Source organism: Argiope bruennichi, chromosome 4, assembly GCF_947563725.1.
Source record: "Argiope bruennichi chromosome 4, qqArgBrue1.1, whole genome shotgun sequence".
Taxonomy (NCBI): Eukaryota; Metazoa; Arthropoda; class Arachnida; order Araneae; family Araneidae; genus Argiope; species Argiope bruennichi.
In genome coordinates, this window is record NC_079154.1 from 37,941,570 (window position 1) to 37,961,085 (window position 19,516).

Here is a 19,516-nt window from a genome sequence, read left to right on the forward strand (position 1 = left end):
TATAAAATAGAAAAACAAAAAGGAATTAGGAAATTCAATATTTAATTAGATGATTTGCTGACAGTTATAAATAAACAATTTAATTAATATTTACATTAATCGAATATCAATGTTTAGTTTTGAGCATTGATATGTATAAAACAATCGGTAAAATGATATTCTATTTAGTTAATACAAGAAATGTATTTAAAATAATTAATGCATTAATTAAAGTTTTTACCCAGCCTACTTATTTCTGAGAAAATATGTTTTAATTTCTTCCCAGAAATAAAAAAAAATACTTTTGGTTTAACAAATCTCTAGAAAAGGAAAAATCTTTTAAGTTTTACTCAAAACAAATGAAGGATTTATTACAAAAGGACTAAGAGGGATTAAATTACTATTTCAAATTAAAAAATAATTATTCAAAAACGATGTAGCTCTAGTAGTTTTCGTGTTAATTGAAGAAGCGAAGTTTTCTATTTTGTTAATTTATTGTTAGATCCAGTTAGCTTCTGGTATCACCTCTATTATGTTATTCCATTAATTTCAATAACTTTATTCTTGTTTTCTGTCTCTAATGATAAAATATTTATATGCATATGTATTATATACATTCTCTATATTGTCTATTAGTTGCAATTCCGAAACTATTTCGTTTCGTTTTCGTTTTAGTTTCGTTTTCATAATATTTCTTACTTTGAATTGATTACTCGTATTGTCTATATGATATGTAGTAATATGATAAACCTCCAGATAACACAGAATATATTTTGATTTTTCAATTCAGAGCAATATGTCAATTTAAAAAAAATGTTATTTTTTGCTTATATATCTGAAATATATAATAGTATTTTATAGTTTATAGTAATTTTAGTATAGTATAGTATAATAGTAATTTTAAAGTTTTCCTTATTATCAGAATCGGTATTATCATTAAAATATTTTTCTTGGAAATACATAGAACATCAAATACATTTATAAATAAAAGTATAAATATATTTGATGCGTAAAAAAAATTAAAGCGTAGAAAAAAATACTTCGTAAAAAAAAAATTTAAGATATTTATCATATATCTTTAATTAGATATTTATCATATACAGATATTTATCTTTATCTGATATCATATATAGATATTATATTTAGATCATATATAGATACATATACCATATATATATTATAGATCATAGATACTTATCTTAATATAGATATTTATCATATACATATCTTTACCTGCGTAAAGAAATTAAAGATATTTAAATATACCTTTTTTTTTCTTCTTCCGAATTTTCGAAGCTTAAAACATTGAAGCTATCTCTTACGAATATAAAATAATTCATTTTAAGATTTATTTTTCTTTTTGTTTAGGGGAGGGGGAGACGTAAACTTAAGTATGTTTATAAATAAACTTGGCACGCATAAATCTTTTAAATTTTCAAGCCAGTTTTCAACTTCTATAGATGTAACATCTCCAATATTTTCAGCAAATATAATCCTCAGTAAAGTTTTGCTTAGTTATATTTACTTCCTTATTAACTAATCTAACTACTAGCCTTCCTCAATACTAACCTTCGTGAACTGAAAATGCGCAGAGATTATTTGTGGGACCTACTTTTCCCTTTCTCATCCATTCTTAGATAAATTGAAAAACAATTGAAACAAAAACCTCCTATTAATTTTCACTTCATTTAAAGTAACTTCGATGGTTGTATCATGTAACATATTTCCGCTCACAGCTGTTTCCTGGATACAATCTATTTGTCAACTTAAAAGTATTCTTCAATGCTTGAAATTAAAAATACCTTTCACAACCTTTCGGATGCTTAAATGATGCATTATGTATAGCATAGGCAAGTTAATACTATTGGCATTTGAAGTCATTTAATAATCTTTATTTGTAGGAACTGGTGAGAAGCGTGCACGAATGAAGTTTCCCTGTTTATGCATTTTAGACTGCCATGAATTTTAGACTGCAAATTTCGATTGTTTTTTTAATGTTTTGACTTCACATTTGTCGACGTTCAAACAAAATCCAAAATCGATTTCTGTGACTTCTCGAGCCTGAATATCCTACGGAACGTTAGACATTGCAATGTGATTCGAAAAGTATTGAAATTCTACATAACGAGAAACGTTCATAATTAAAAAGTTACTAATAAGATTTTTACAAAAATAAATGCAAATGGCCGTTGTGATAGTATGAAAAACTTTTCAGCTTCAAGAAAATGTTACAGATAATGCGTTTCGATCTTTACAAAAGTATTCTTTGGGAATTTTTTTCTTTGTTTTCAACTGGTGAAAACTGAATTTTGGTTACAGTTTGAATATTCATTGAGCTTAATAAAAGTAATAGGTTAATTTCCATCCTTGTTTTTCCTTGCTTTTATTACTTAACGTTTTCAAAGAATTTTCACTATTTTTAAGTGTTAAGTTTAAATTAAGTTTTTAAGTAGGAAATGAAACTTCAATAAATAAAACCTCGACTTACATATTAGTATTTGCAAATTCTCTATCAAAATATCACTAGCAAACAAATTTAAACACAATTCCATATTCAAAGAGTTTTAAGAAGAATAACAGAAAGAAATCAGTAAATAAAGGCTCGATTGTGAGCTTACAAAATCAATCGCATGAATATTCTATCTGAACATCCAAACTTACCGAACCTTCTATCTGAACTTTAAACTTACTTATTCTAATAAATGAATAAATCCGCATTAGCCATTGAAATATGTAACGAATTCATAAATTTTGAAGAAGGAAAATATTTTGTTCAACCTGCAATAAATGTTTAAATTAAACTCTCAACAAATATTTATTTCCAATCATAGAAGTCTAGCTGTTCTGGAATATGTCAAACATGCATAATCTCTCCCCCCCCCATAAAGCATTAATGATCGCTTTAAATCGCAAGTTTAGGAGATTCGAAGACCGTTGTCTCATGCCCCAGTTTAATGCATTATCCAATTGTCTGTACTCAAGATCCAAGCAACCTGACTCTGACAATGAGATCAGAATCGATTTGGGAGTTACATTTGATTATAACATTAACAAATTCAAACACACATTTTGTAATTTAATTAATTGTTTGTAAGGAATTAGAGAATTCAGAAATTGAAGATATTTTAAATTCCAATAATGACTTAAGTCATTGGGATGTTTACCTTAATTCATTATTTTAATTTAATTCAAATGCTGATTAATATTATATAATAGGTCGTAGAACTTTCCTTTATTTGAATATTCAATAAATAATATTTGCTGTAATTTATTTGTTTATTTATTAACATACTCTTCTCAATAAATAATATTTGCTATTATTTATTTGTGTATTTATTAACGTATTCTTATCAATAAATAATATTTACTGTTATTTATTTGTTTATTTATCAACATACTCTTCTCAATAAATAATATTTTCTATTATTTATTTGTTTATTTATTAACATACTCTTCTCAACGGAAAGAATTCTCTTTCTTATTCCTTCTTTTAACGTAAAAATTGTGTATCCATCATTGTATAAAACTTCGTGGAATGGGATAGTAAAAATCGATTTAAATCAGATGCTTATTATTATTTTTTTAGCATCAGAGTATATCACACAGTCATATCTTCATAAACAGTAATTCGATCCACCTAGAAAATATCAGAATGTATTCAAACATTTAAGATAAATAACGATATAAAATTATTTGACCTTGAAGAACTGAAACAGCGATTTTTAGTACTTTATTAATTGCTGAAAAACTTCTATAGATATATTCATCGGGCGACATTTCTAAAAAATTATGTTATATTATAAAAAAATAAATATATACATTTTAAAAAGACTATCCCGATATATGTGACCGTAACTATCATACTTTTCACAGGAATGCAATAAAATTTTGGTTCAATATATATTGAGGTATGAGCTCAAGAATCATATGAAAATCAACAGGTAAGCTCTAGAATTTATTGCTACAGTGACAAAATTTCAAAATTTTCAAATGGCAACACCAACTTTTTATTGGAATGTGTTCTACATAACAAAAGAATATAAACAGCATTAGAACGGTATTTGTTGCCTGTAAATCATCAGCGCTAGACAGACTACGAAGAAAAGAAAAAAACAACTGTAGTACAGCCAAACAGAGACGTGAAATTCAACAGATCCCTTCCACATGGCACATGCTTTCCACACATGCTTTCCACATGGCATGGCATCTGCTGCATGCAAAATGTCATTGTGGTTATAATATGTCAAACAGAAAATTTGTGAAACACAATAAAATGTTTTTTCTGTTGTTTCTCTGCTGTTATTAGAATTTTTTTTCTTTTCCTCTTAATCTGTCTAGCGCTAGTGATTTTCTTGATACAGGTACCGTTCTAACGCTTTTTGTTGTTTTTTGCTATGGAGAAGACATTCCAAGTAAAAATATTTGGTGTTGCCATTTGAAAATTTCGAAATTTTGTCACTGCAACCGTAAATGTTAGAGTTTACTGTCGTTTTTCACATGAGCATTTTTCATTTCTTGAGCACATCATACCTCAAAATACCTTGAACCAGAATACGATTTCATACATCGGGATAGTTTTTAATATAATCCTCCCGTACGCACATATCAGTAAATAAATATTCAAATTTTAAATGTAATCAAATTCTTTTAAAAGAATAGTAACATGGAAGTCTCTATTTGAAAAAAATTAGAGATTATTTTATAGATTACATCAATACCACGAAAATGATTTAAATTTTTCTGTTCATTGGAGGACAGATTACAAATTTATTCAAACATAGTATAATCATTAGCAGAATAAAATTCACAGCACAACAAGAATATAAAAATCACTAATTTTTTGTCGCGTAATTGAAAGATAGATATAATGAAATATATTAGATTATTACTCTAATGTCTAAATTAGCATTAATCTGACACTAATATCTGTTAATGCATATCACAAATGCAAAATCATTTTCTTGCAACTAAAAAGGAAAATTACCAATTCAAATGCTCTTTGTTTCCACTTTACGGAGGTCCCAATGGATTCAGTCTCTTTCATCAATTATACCTTCATTAGGCTTTCAAAATTATGTGATAAATTCATTCGTAAAATTCTTTTTTGCATCCATTTCATAAAAAATTATCTTGAGAAATATTTATTTTAAACAAAATAAAATAATTTCAAAATTAAAAGGTTTAAGATGGGAAATCTATAAGAATAAGTAACACCAAACATGTACCGAACATTGAAAATTTCTTAGTATTAATTTTTTTTATCTTCGTATAATGTAGGAATCATCAGAGATATTAAATAAAATTTTTGTTTCTCAAGAAAAAAATATATTTGAAAATAAATAAACTAACCTTTTGCTTAGTATTTGACAGAAAAAAAGGATGCTTCTCCAGTATTAAATTTTTAAAACCCCGATTTATACTATTCTTAAATCAATCTCTTTTTTTGAAAGCGATATTCAATAATTATGTTATACTTGCCACATAAAACATTAATATTTTTTAATCTGAAAAATTTCCTAAGTTATGGAATTTGCACTTTTCATTCTATGATTTGCTTCTAAAATAGGCTAATTACTCCAAAATTTAGCTACATTAATAGACTTTGACATCTCTACAAAAAAGTAACTCTTATGTATATAATAAATTTTATAATAGTTGCCGAAACAATTGAATCGTTACAAAATTTATTTGTAGACATTTTGTTTAAAATTTAAAATTATAGTAAATATCACAATTCAAGCATTGTGATTGCAAATAAATCATATTTTTTATTTTCATCGAACAAGGACATGCTGATCAAATCTCGATTTTAAGATTCACAACTGAAGATCAAATATTTGCACGAACATGTTACATATTAATTCATTGGTTCATTGGTTAAACAGCTGTTTCTTGCAGCTGCTGCTAGGAAATTTTATAATACAATCCCAGCTAATGCGTCTGCTTCGTTATCTAGTCAGGTTTCAAATGGTTCTCCTACATCTCTCTCTAGTCATTTTTCTATAGTTCTCTGCCTTAAAATAGTTCTCTTACAGCTTCCAAACGGGATGTGAATTTATGCATTGAATTTTTTATAGCCCAAAAACTTAACATCAAAATTATTTATTTTCTAATTTTCTTAAAATACGATTAGGTACTCCATTTATTCTTTAAGTGTATTTTTTAAATAATAAATATCAGATATAAGTTCAAAATATTAGAAAAAAGTATCTTGTTTCAAGACACATATGCAACAAAATATGCTGTAACGGGATAGTACTCTTTTAATGATTTTTTCAAGTATTAAAAATATTCTCATAGAAGTTGTCTGCAGGGTTGGAAAATTTTATTATGTTACTGCTGAAAAAATGAAAATAATTTACAAATCTCCAAAATTTACATCAGGGTTAAGAAAAGAAATACTAGCGTGATTATTAGAGAATCTAAAAATTGAAAATATGCCATCCATTTTGAAAAGCCTGCAAAATCTAAGATTTGAAGCCTGCATGAATATGTCATTTAAGACAGAAATCAAATCTTAAATTCTAATGTTATTCCTTTCTATACATACTGCTGAAAGTATAAATCAAAATACGATGAATTTGTATCAAACATTCAGAGGAAAATCATCTAAAATTCAAAATATGCCAGCAGTTAAGGCAAGCGTGCAAAATCTAAGATCCAAACTCTTCATGGGTATGCCAATGAAAACAGAAATCCAATCTGAACCTCTGATGTTATTCTCTTCTATGCATATTGCTTGAAGCATATGACTTATTTTCTGTTTTTCTTTCATTCTTTGCAAACCAATAACTCTGGTCGGCATTTCAGATACAATTCCAAAAACACAAAAATTTCGGATGAAGGGGGATCGTCTCTCTTTCTCTCGGAAAACATCATTCTCCTGAAGTTACAAATTGGAAAAAGAGCTGGAGCATGGTCTAGATAGGAAGAAACGCAGGTCAAAGAAGGAAACCACTTTGATCGATCCTTAGCGCCCGTGACAGGTGGCCCAGTTCATCGATTTTTTGCCTCGCCAAGTTCCCGGCTGCATCCCTCCCTATATTTACACCCTCCAAAGACCACCCTCCCCTTGCCAGTCTAGTTGTTCTTCCTTTAGAGACGCACAAAAGACACATCATCATTTCTAGTAAGATCAATCAGTTGTTGCCCAGACGGACAGATTCCGGAAGTTGTGTGTGATGATACCTTAGAGATCATACTTTGCCATGGAAGTGTTCTGTCATATATATGCCACTCAGAGGTGCTAAAATAACAACAGTTCAGATGGATCACGTTTCCATAAACGAAAGCGTGAAAGATTTTCAAAACAGGCACGTACGCTCCTGATTTTGAGTTTAAAAGATAAAATTGTCTATGCATAAACAATGTCTAAGAAATCAAAGTTTTTAAAAGCTTCCTTTAGTTTACTCCAGATGTTATATTATTTTTCATGGCTTCAAATGTGGAAGGTAAAAAAAAACCTGCACGAACTAATTCCACTTAAATATACTTTCCAAAATATAAGAATACATAAATATAGGGAGAAAGAAAATGTAGGAAAAATATTGTTATTGCTGATTACTAAAAATTGCAACAAAAAATTGTCATTTAGTGAGTTTTATTGAAGTAATTTATTCAAAATGAACGTTGGAAAATCCCAGGTAAGAAAGGACTGCGAGAATATTTGTGGTCCGAAAATATTTTTACCTTTCTTACTTGAAATCTCTCCCTATGGGCTGATTTAGAGCATTGTCACCTCTTTCAGTGCATTAAATTTTACAAATATAAAGGATAAAATCAACAGCATGAGGATATAATTATTTATTCAAATTTGAAAATATGATTTTTATTTAAAAATATGTTATTTATTTAAATTATAATTATGATGAAAAATCCTCGAATAGGTCATTTATTCAAAAAAGCATTAAAACCACAAATATAACAAACAGTCCATCAGTAGTTTTATGATATATCATTATCTGTTGCTTGAGCATTTTTTTAAATGCCTCTGTGTCTTAGCTTGAATCAGTAGCATAAAATGACATACTAATAAAACAACACACATAAAAAACATATGAATCTATTAAAATATGCATTACCTTGAACTATGTCATGTGATGTATTTTTTATGAATTCTGAGTTTTAGTCAATGTTATTGATATTAAAGATATTCCAATTTAGCAGAAATACTTGCTGTTAGTAATTTCATTTAAAAAAATGCATACTTGCTTAATTAATGAAAAAAGTATACCAAATTAGTAAAAAGAATTGCCATTTATACATTTATTTTATTACTTAAAAAAAATTATAAAATAAATGTATAAATAACAATACTTGTCATATTCCTGATATTTTGATTTTCCACTTAATCACTGATACAGATATTTTAAATTAGCAATAATAGTTGCTATTTATAATTATATCGTCATGTATTATTATTATATCGCCATTTATAATAATTATATGTATTATAATTATTATAAATCATGTTTATATATATATATATATGTAGAGAGAGAGAGAGAGAGAGAATCGTTTGCCAAAAATCTGAATATTGATGTTATATTTTATATAAATATTAATAATACCATTTCTCTTACTTTAAAAAATATATTTCAAACTAGCAGAAATTGTTGCTATTCATCCATTTATTTAAAAACATACTTACATAAAATCACTTAATACATAAAAAAATAACCTTCATAAATTATTTCTGCAGATATTGATTTTAGATGCATGTAATAAAAATTTTAAAAAACCATTTGACAGAAAGGGTTAAATATCCTTATTTTCGCTTTCAGTTAGAGATTCTATATTTCTAATAGAACAAACACAAACGGAATAATACTCTGAAATAAGTTTTCGTAATTTTTTGACGCTCCCTTAATTAAAAATTTCTTTTTTTGCTTAAAAACAACATTCAATATAATCCACTTCCACTCTGCAACATCAAAGACGGGAAATCAATTTTGACGCTTTCAAAACAGTAATCACATTTCTGTCCTATATAATTATAGCTTAGAGCTTGGATTCTTCCATTCCTTTAATTCCAGTTTCTTTTCTTTTAAATTTCACTAGGGGATATGAAAATAATTTCCTTTTTTTTGGAATTTTTCAAAAAAGAATATCGGAATAAAATGGTCAAAGTTTCGAAAAAGAATTTCAGCATGTAAAGATGTAAACGTCTTCAAATGACGAATCATAGAAAATTGTGACATAAAATATTTAAATAATACTGAATATAGATTTGATTTTAAAGAAGAATTATAAACTTGCTTAATGTAAAATATTTTAGCCCATTTTTAATGTAGCGTCGCAGAATTTAAAATAAATAGAGCTTAGATTTTTCCATTCCTTTAATTCCAGTTTCTTTTCTTTTAAATTTCACTAGGGGATATGAAAATAATTTCCTTTTTTTTGGAATTTTTCAAAAAAGAATACCGGAATAAAATGGTCAAAGTTTCGAAAAAGAATTTCAGCATGTAAAGATGTAAACGTCTTCAAATGACGAATCATAGAAAATTGTGACATAAAATATTTAAATAATACTGAATATAGATTTGATTTTAAAGAAGAATTATAAACTTGCTTAATGTAAAATATTTTAGCCCATTTTTAATGTAGCGTCGCAGAATTTAAAATAAATAGAGCTTAGATTTTTCCATTCCTTTAATTCCAGTTTCTTTTCTTTTAAATTTCACTAGGGGATATGAAAATAATTTCCTTTTTTTGGAATTTTTCAAAAAAGAATACCGGAATAAAATGGTCAAAGTTTCGAAAAAGAATTTCAGCATGTAAAGATGTAAACGTCTTCAAATGACGAATCATAGAAAATTGTGACATAAAATATTTAAATAATACTGAATATAGATTTGATTTTAAAGAAGAATTATAAACTTGCTTAATGTAAAATATTTTAGCCCATTTTTAATGTAGCGTCGCAGAATTTAAAATAAATAGAGCTTAGATTTTTCCATTCCTTTAATTCCAGTTTCTTTTCTTTTAAATTTCACTAGGGGATATGAAAATAATTTCCTTTTTTTTGGAATTTTTCAAAAAAGAATACCGGAATAAAATGGTCAAAGTTTCGAAAAAGAATTTCAGCATGTAAAGATGTAAACGTCTTCAAATGACGAATCATAGAAAATTGTGACATAAAATATTTAAATAATACTGAATATAGATTTGATTTTAAAGAAGAATTATAAACTTGCTTAATGTAAAATATTTTAGCCCATTTTTAATGTAGCTTCGCAAAATTTAAAACAATTAGAGCTTAGATTCTTCCATTTCTTTAATTCCAGCTCCTCTTCTTTTAAATTGCAATAATAATTACACAAATAAATATTAAATTATTATTGTAGACTTCTTCAAACAACGAATTACAGAAAATTGTGACATAAATTATTTAGATAAATACATTGAATATAGCATCGAAATTATAGCAGAGTTACAAACTTGCTTAACGTAAAATATTTTTGTCAATTTGTAATGTAACGTCATGGAATTTAAAACTAAAACAATTTTATATAAAATATAAAGTTTCAGAAAAAAAGGACGTTTAAAAAATTTTCAATTGCATATTATATACTATACATTAATGCATAATAAAAAATTTTCAATGAATTTAACACAAAATTTATATGTTAGAACATATTTTCACTATATTGACGCATGAAAAGAATTGCAGGTAAAAGTGTATTCAAATCTAAAAAATGACGCCAAAAGGAAATTACTAAATTTGGAGAAATTTCTGGTTTTCAATATTCCAAAAATTTTCATAAGTATCTTCAAAAAAACCTTTAATAAGAAAATATACTCAAATCTGATCTTTTTAATTCAATTCACCGAAACATTAATCATGAAATAAAAATCATGAATAATTTCATATTATATTTTTTTCATTTTCATTTCATAAAAACTATTTACATTTTATAATAAAATATGAAAATATTAGTTCAGAATAAACAGTTTTCAAATGAGTTAAACACAAAAATTATATTTATAACATATTTTCATTATATTGACTGATAAAAAGAATTGTAGCCAAAAGTGTTTTCAAATCTAAAAAAAGGTGCTAAAATGAGTCAAAATAATGAAAGGAGAAATTTTTGCTTCTCCGCAATCCAAAAATTTTATTAAGTAACATCGCAAAACTTTTAATAGGAAAATATGTTCAAATCTGATCATTTTTATTTTAATTCATTATAACATTAATCATTATATAAAAAGTTAAATAATTTCATTTTATGTTATTTTTTATTTTCGCTTCATATAGACTGTTTGCATTTCATAATAAAATATAAAGCATATCAAAAAGTAATAGCATATTTGTGATTACCTTTCCTGATGGTATAGCTTTGGAACATTTTTTACAAGTATGGGCTCCACACTCTACACACGCACATTCTTTGGGATAATTATGGCACAAACTGCACTTGTCAACAACTTTTTCTTGCTCTTCTCTAAAAAGAAATATAAATTTACATTAATTAAATATATTTTTTTATTAGTCAAAATCAAATTATTCAGTTATAAAGCAATTATAGAAAATAATGTTTTGAACATTTTAAAAAACTTTTTTTATGTTCTTACTATATATATTTCATTTATTTTAAAATAAATTAGAAATTTTACTAAAGTAAATTTTTTATTGTTCCAAAAATCTTTTCTTATCAGGTGAATTATATGAAATGAAATTGCTAAAGTTTTAAACAAATTCATCAAAGAAAATTGCAATGAATAAAACATATAAGCAAATGTCAGAATATATGAAAGTTCCATCCTTACACTGAATGTGAAATGCAAGAATTTCTTTTTTAGAAAGACAAATATCTCAGTGCATATTTAAACAGCCTAATATTAGACATCAGGCTGTTAAAGATATTAGACTACTGCGTATTTTCAACTTTATTTGTAAGTGAAAATTGAGTATATGAATAAATAATTGGTAAATTTGCTTCATGGATGGAACATGATAAACTTTAATAGAGTAAAAACAGGCATTGAAATTTCCATACATTGCAGTTTTCTATTTATCGAATTTTTTTCTAGCTACTTGGAATTGCAATATAAAAATAATTTATTTATTTCGATTAAAATTTCTATATGTCGAACATCAACTTTTGCATTTAAAATTATGCATGTTTATTGCAGCCAGGAAACAAACACCCATCTTGTTTATAAAAAACCAATATAAAAATATTTAAGAAAAAAGCTGTTTTATTGATTTATTATTAATGCAAAACAGAAATTCTCAGAAGTGCAGAAATAGTTTAAAAAATAGTAATAACCGCTCATTGATATAATCATATTCTATTTTCGGTTTTATTTTATATATGAATTCCCTTCCTAATTTGTATGGGTTCTTTTTTATTTTACATTCAATTTAATTTTAAAATTTGAGTCGAATATTGAGTCTCTTAACAGAAAACTTTATGCGTGAAAGAAAAGTTTACTTTAATTAAAGATATAGAAGCAGAAAGAAAAAGAAAAATTTGGAAAGAAAAATATGAAATTCTGACATGTATGGTATCAGCAATTTTTTTTAAATTTTGATATTGTTATTGATTTAATTATTAAAACTTAAGAAAATGTTGGAAGAAAATGGGAAGAATTTAAATCTTAAAATTTTTATAAGATCAATAAAGCTTATCAAAATGTTAAATTGTTGTAATAAAATGATAAAAAAAATTCTTAATATAGTTTAATGCATATGAAAAGTTTTTGATATGTATTAATTAATTATTATGTATACTTAATACACATATATGAAAATCTATACATCGGATTTTTCTGGGAATCTTCAAGCTCGACATAGAAGATTATTGCATTTTTATTTTGAATAGCAGGTATTGTTTAAATATTCTTGTTATATCACATTAAAATTTAGAGGTAAAAAAATTGGCAACACAATAATTTTTGTGATACAAGTTTCAAATATTGCCACAATATAAAATTTAAGAAATGGGTAATATACAGTTCCAAATAGAGAAATATAAAATGCAAAACTTCCACAATAATGTACGCTATATTTCTTTCCAATATGACATGTTATTATTTTCTACAGAATATGTTATTGCATTAGCAATATAGAATTTCTAAATTGGCTGTACAATATTGAGCAACTGTACAATATTGAGCAACTGTAAAATATTCAGCAACTGTACAATATTCAGCATTTGCTTCAGGTTATTACAAAAATTTGTCTCACCATCATTGCATAAGCTTGTGTTCTACTTATAGACTTTATTTTTGTCATAATTTTTTTTTAATGTAACTCTAACAGTTGATTTGGGGAACCGAAATTTGGGAACATAAGGGTTAGGAGTCATGTCATTCCATCCTGAACTTTATATTTTTTTCGCTTATTTCGAAACTTTCAGTTTTGCTGAAATTGCAGAGAAACTGCTTTTTGCTGCAAGCTTGCCATTTTTGGAAAACTTATGGGGAATTACTTAAATATGAAATGAAATGTTAGTTCTAAAAGAAACAGAAATGTGAGAATTGTTTTATTTTTGTGTGTGTAATAATTTTTGAGAAAATGTAATAACTTGTATGTGTAGTAATTTTTTTTTCTAGCAAGGACAAAATGTTATTTTAATAAGTAAAATTCCATGCTAGAATTTTTCTTATTAAAAATTATAACGCTAAAGAATCTTTAAAGCATTTGACGTTTATGAAATTAAGTGCACGATATTAATTTATATAATAAAACGTCATTTGTCGGCTAACATTAGATTCTGTCCAAACAAAAACAAAAAAAGAATGAAAGTATGAGCATTATATTAGATATTTCTTATTATTTAATTCTGGATTCACATCATTTTTTTTAATTAGTCACATTTTAAAGAAACGTTTTGCCTTTAAATATATCTCTTTTATTTATTAATCTGTTAAGAACATTAAATCATTCTGGAATGAATAATATAATTTATATTTGGAATTATATTAATTTCATTATAAATAGTTTTAGCTTCAAATGAATTTTTTATTATTTATATTTTCTGAATAATATAAGGGGAGTAATAACGCATTTAGGAAATTTATATTCTAATTTAATGCGCAAAATTGAGTACTAAATGATAAAAATATTATATTTCATTACGTAGCTTCCAAATGCAAAAATTCTCCACGAATTTGGGAAGCAATAACCATGCAAGATAAGCTCATCTTAAGACTCGGAAGGGAACAAGTATGAAATTAGATTTTTTAATGTTATTTGACCCTGATTCCCATAAAATCGTCGAAACGACGTCATTAAATCGTCGAAATCGCATGAAACCACCGTTTATCTGACCCTGACTCACATCATTGTCTGCAGTCACGGTTCAAGATTCCTCCTTCCCGTGGCACGGAAGATTAGAATGTTGTTTGACATTGTCGTCTTCATCTGCTAAAGGCTTAGTACGAATGAGAAAGAATTCCTTCCAAAATATCTCTCTTGTTAAAGCTATAAATGTAAACAATGTACCGTCCATGCAATAATTTTTTATTAGAAATATATCAATCTATAGTAACTTTAACACAAATAAGTTAATAGTCTTCATCTTAAGTAAAGCCCCATTATCTGATTGAGGCCAAAAACTCTCAGAACTCTTTTTAATGGAAGGGCCATAAAATATCAATCATTTTTCTCAAAAACACGTATTTTAACATTCATAAACTTAAACTAAAGGGTTATGAATGCTAAAAATTTTTATGAATGGATTTTTCAGTTCATATCATAGGTGGTGGTTTTATCCGTCAACAAATTCTCAAGACTATAAGAACTCTTCCAAAATACTCTCTTATTAATGCCATTAAATATAAAAAATTGAGGGACCATAAAAAACAATCATTTACTTTAAATAACATTTTAACCTTCAGACCTTAGGTCTTATATAATGTCATAATAGCCTGATCATAAGTCAAAACTCTGAGAACTCCTCTAAAATAAGCCTCTTTTTTGAAGCCATTGAATAGGGAATAATATATTACCTATCATATATCATTCGTTTTCATTAAAAACAAGTGTCTGAGCATTCCAAATGGATTTTGAGTCGATGTCTTTGGTAGTGGAATCCTTCAGCAAAGGCTCAAAATTATGAGGTCTTCCAGAAATACATCTCTTACTAATGTCATAAAATATAAATAGTGGAAGATCCATAAAGGAAAACCTATCTTTTTCCTGAAATCACATTTTAACTTTCATATGTGAAACCTTATATATCTTCATCGCCTGATTATGGATCAAAACTCTAAGACCTCTTCTAAAATAAACTAATTTTTAAAAATTGGAATATAAATGATGGATGGCCGACCTATAAAGTGCCATTTAATTTCTTCAAAATTGTATGCTTTAACCTTCAGAATCATTAACAAATGAATTGCTGTGTTGACTGCTGAAGAAGAACCTTCATCCTCTGACGACGGTTCATGACCTGACTCATTAAGTTAATGCTATAAAATATAAATAGTGGAGAATCCATGAAACGATTTTTCTTTTTCTAAAAAGCACATTTTAACCTTCATGAAAGCTAACGGATTTTTTCTTTATGTGATGTGTTCATCATTTGGTCATAATTCAAAACTATATGAGGTCTCTCCCCAAATACCTCTAGTTCAAAAGCCAGAAAATTTCAATAATTCCAGATCCATAAAGCGCTAAAAAACATGTTTTTAAACTTGATAGCCTTAAATCAAACTCAAAATCAATAACACAAGACATTCACCTGTTTGTAATTTCATCAGAAAGTTTTATTTGTCGTTACGAAAACTTTAATCCAAAGTAAATACGGAAACTTTCATGATATATCTTTCGGAGACGTCCAATAAATCTTTAAGAGTGGAATGGAACCAGACCAGACATTATAGGAATAACATCGTTGATGGAAAAATAGATTTTCAGGCAGCTCTCTCTTATCAGCCGCAGACCGCCCAGCATTTTGTTCGTTTCATTTTTCCTAAGATCGGTCGCAATGAAATGGAATTATTGTCCTTCTCCTTTAGTGTCCCCTTGGGATATGTCGACGACTATCCTCTGACCCTATTACTCCACGTCACATATATCTTCTGCCTGTACACTTTCGAAAAGTCTACCTTTATGTAACCATAGGTTGCACATATTAAGTCGTGGATTTTATCTTGATGCTTGATGTTTGTATTAGGCAAATCAAGATTTGGAGTAGAATTGGTTTTTCATTTAATTGTATTAGCTTTATTTTTCCGCTCTTTTTCTCTAAAGACGATTCTTTTTCTTCGTTAACTTTAGATTTAATTGTGGAATTAATATATTGTGGCAATTTTTGAAAGCATACCAAAGCATATATTTAATGTGAATTTTATATATCAGCAGATTAAACAGTCTAAATAATATTCCTTTAGCATTATAATATTCATAGGTTAGCATCAAGTTATCTATAAATGGTGACATGCGTGATATTACATAGATGATTAAAAAAAACCTAAACACTGTGCAGGACAGACCATTTACCTCCAGCTATCGAATTTCGTCCGTAATTACTTCCTTAGTAATAGATATTGATTAATATAGGAGTTTGTAAAATCTTAATTGTATTTTTAATTAGAAATTAATTAAAATCTGTGTTTTAATACCATTATATTATTGCACAAAACTCATTTTTTTACTACTACAAAATTCTAAAAAATGCACAATTTTTTTTTTTATAATTTTAATGAATTTTTAAATATGTATTACAACGATACTTTATATTGCTTAATCAAGGTATTTATTCACACATTTGCGGTACTGATAGTAATTAAGATTTTTCTTTTGTTTTCGTATGTATATTGTATTGTTATATAAGTAATTAGGAATTAAATAAAAATACATAAATTATGCCTGAAACATTGCCGTATTAAGATGCTCTGAACTCGAATTTCGAATCTCATTTAAATCTTTTAGAATATTTCTATGATTTATCTGTGAGATTACTTTACATATAAGCATATTTAAAAAGCAATTTTATATGAACTATTTTTCTAGTACTTTATTTATGCATTTACATACATACATGCATGCTTATACATACATTAATATGCATTTTTTTTATTGACAGATTATATATCTTCTAATCATCATATAATTACAAAAAGGCAAAATTAGTTTGATATTTTATTTCTTAACCATATTCATTTATGACTAATAAAAGTCATGCATTTTAACAGTTCCGAGCATTCAATAGTTGATAACCGAAATTTACTTTTTAGATTTACTTATGCATTATTTAAAAAATATTTCTACCATTTTTCACTTTCAACAAGATTCAGAATTTTAAAAATTTATTAGAAAATTTTATCATAATATTAACATGAACTGCACCGAATTTCATGAGATATTTTGGTAAATAATAGATGAGAATTAATTACTTTTCTCGGTTTTAATTATTGGTTATTCGACTGTTTTTTTCTGTGACTGCTTTTCTTGACTTTTGATATCCACATATTTTTAATTGAAAAAGCAGAGATATTAAAAATATTTGTATTACGATACAATATTCTGCTTCAACAGAAAGCAATTATTTCACATCGCGCTCCATTCATATATTTCCTTGAATTACTTTTAAATTTATACAATATACTAATGAATATATATGCTGAAAACTGTTAGAATTCCTTCCATATGGTATAGTGAAATAACATATATATATGCAATTTCATATGTTACTGTTACTGTCAATTAACAATGACTTTTCTATATGCAAACCATAAATAATTTAAAATAAATAATATTTACTCAAAATCATTTTTATTTCCCTTAAATTATTCGAATTAAGATTTCTTTTTAGGAAATACGATTTGAAAATATTACAGAAATCTAATTACATAAAAAAAAGATAAATATAAATAATTGCATTAATTGCTGTTATTAATTGCTGTTTGTGCATATAAACAGCAATTAATGCAACTATTTAGATTTTATAATATAAATTATAAATAATAATAATAATAAATATAAATACGTTAATAAATACGTTAAATAATAATAATTTACAATATAAATAATAATAATTTATAATATAAAAATTAATAATAAATATTAATAATAAATATTAATAATAATTTATAATATAAATATTAATAATAAATATAAATAATAATTTATTATTATTTATATTTATACAATTAAAAATGCATATGATGGTATTATTAATTGATGGTTATACACATCGTATCCAAAACGTTGTTTTTACTTTTTCACTGAAATGAAGCGTTATTTATAAATAACGTCAAAATAGTACAATTTATAAAATTCAAAATTTATATAATTAATAATATTATTATTCTAATAATTCATGGTATTCATAGCATATTTATATAATCAAATAATATAATGTAATTCATTTCAGTGTTGCTCGCGCCAAAAGCATTACGATGTAGTTCACAAATCTTTCATTCAAAACAAAAGAAGTCCGATTACTGATTTATGTTTCGAAAAATTACTCCAAAATGGCTAACTAAATATATACAAAATTGCTGTTAAATATAGCTACACGGAAGAGCCCTACATTATGAATTCTGAGATACACTCCTCACAGCAATATTCATAGCATATTTATATAATCAAATAATATAATGTAATTCATTTCAGTGTTGCTCGCGCCAAAAGCATTACGATGTAGTTCACTAATCTTTCATTCAAAACAAAAGAAGTCCGATTACTGATTTATGTTTCGAAAAATTACTCCAAAATGGCTAACTAAATATATACAAAATTGCTGTTAAATATAGCTACACGGAAGAGCCCTACATTATGAATTCTGAGATACACTCCTCACAGCAATATTCATAGCATATTTATATAATCAAATAATATAATGTAATTCATTTCAGTGTTGCTCGCTCCAAAAGCATTACGATGTAGTTCACTAATCTTTCATTCAAAACAAAAGAAGTCCGATTACTGATTTATGTTTCGAAAAATTACTCCAAAATGGCTAACTAAATATATACAAAATTGCTGTTAAATATAGCTACACGGAAGAGCCCTACATTATGAATTCTGAGATACACTCCTCACAGCAAATATCAACCACAGCACTTTTCTGGCGATAAATCTTAACGTTGCACTGATATGTCACCTCAGCGTGCCTTAAACATCATCAATCACATTCACTCCCAACTGTCGACTTTTATCGTATTCCAGGTTATACACTCGAATGTGCTGAGGTCACGTGTGTACTAGAGTAGCAACGAATGAGAGGTCATTGTATCTGCTAAGCCATTGTCATTTGGCCACTAAGCTATCAATGGTAGTCTGGTTAGAGTAATAATTGTAAATTTGTTAGTTAGAATTTTGAATTGATGATTGTTAGCTTAATAATAAATACTAAAGTCTTAACTTCATTTAAACTCTTTGTTTGCAATTTACATGTCTACCTAATTGAATTACAAATTATTATATGTAAATTTATAATTGAAAAAGTTATTAATTTTAACGGCAAAAAGCATGCTTACACTCCTTAGGACTTCTATGCATTCCTATATGAAATGAGACAAAATCATTACTTCCAAATAGAATTTAGAAAACCCACACCGACACAGCTTTCCCAAA

The 19,516-nt window shown here is 26.5% G+C and overlaps 1 protein-coding gene across 1 annotated transcript in view; it reads right to left on the reverse strand.

Annotated features, from left to right (window-relative positions):
* Positions 1-19,516, reverse strand: part of LOC129966221 (titin-like) — a 203,573-nt gene that overhangs the window by 69,523 nt on the left and 114,534 nt on the right. Inside the window, exon 2 of the mRNA XM_056080635.1 lies at positions 11,303-11,426. Coding sequence (XP_055936610.1) covers positions 11,303-11,426 — 124 coding nt within the window. The remainder of the gene's footprint in view (positions 1-11,302; positions 11,427-19,516) is intronic.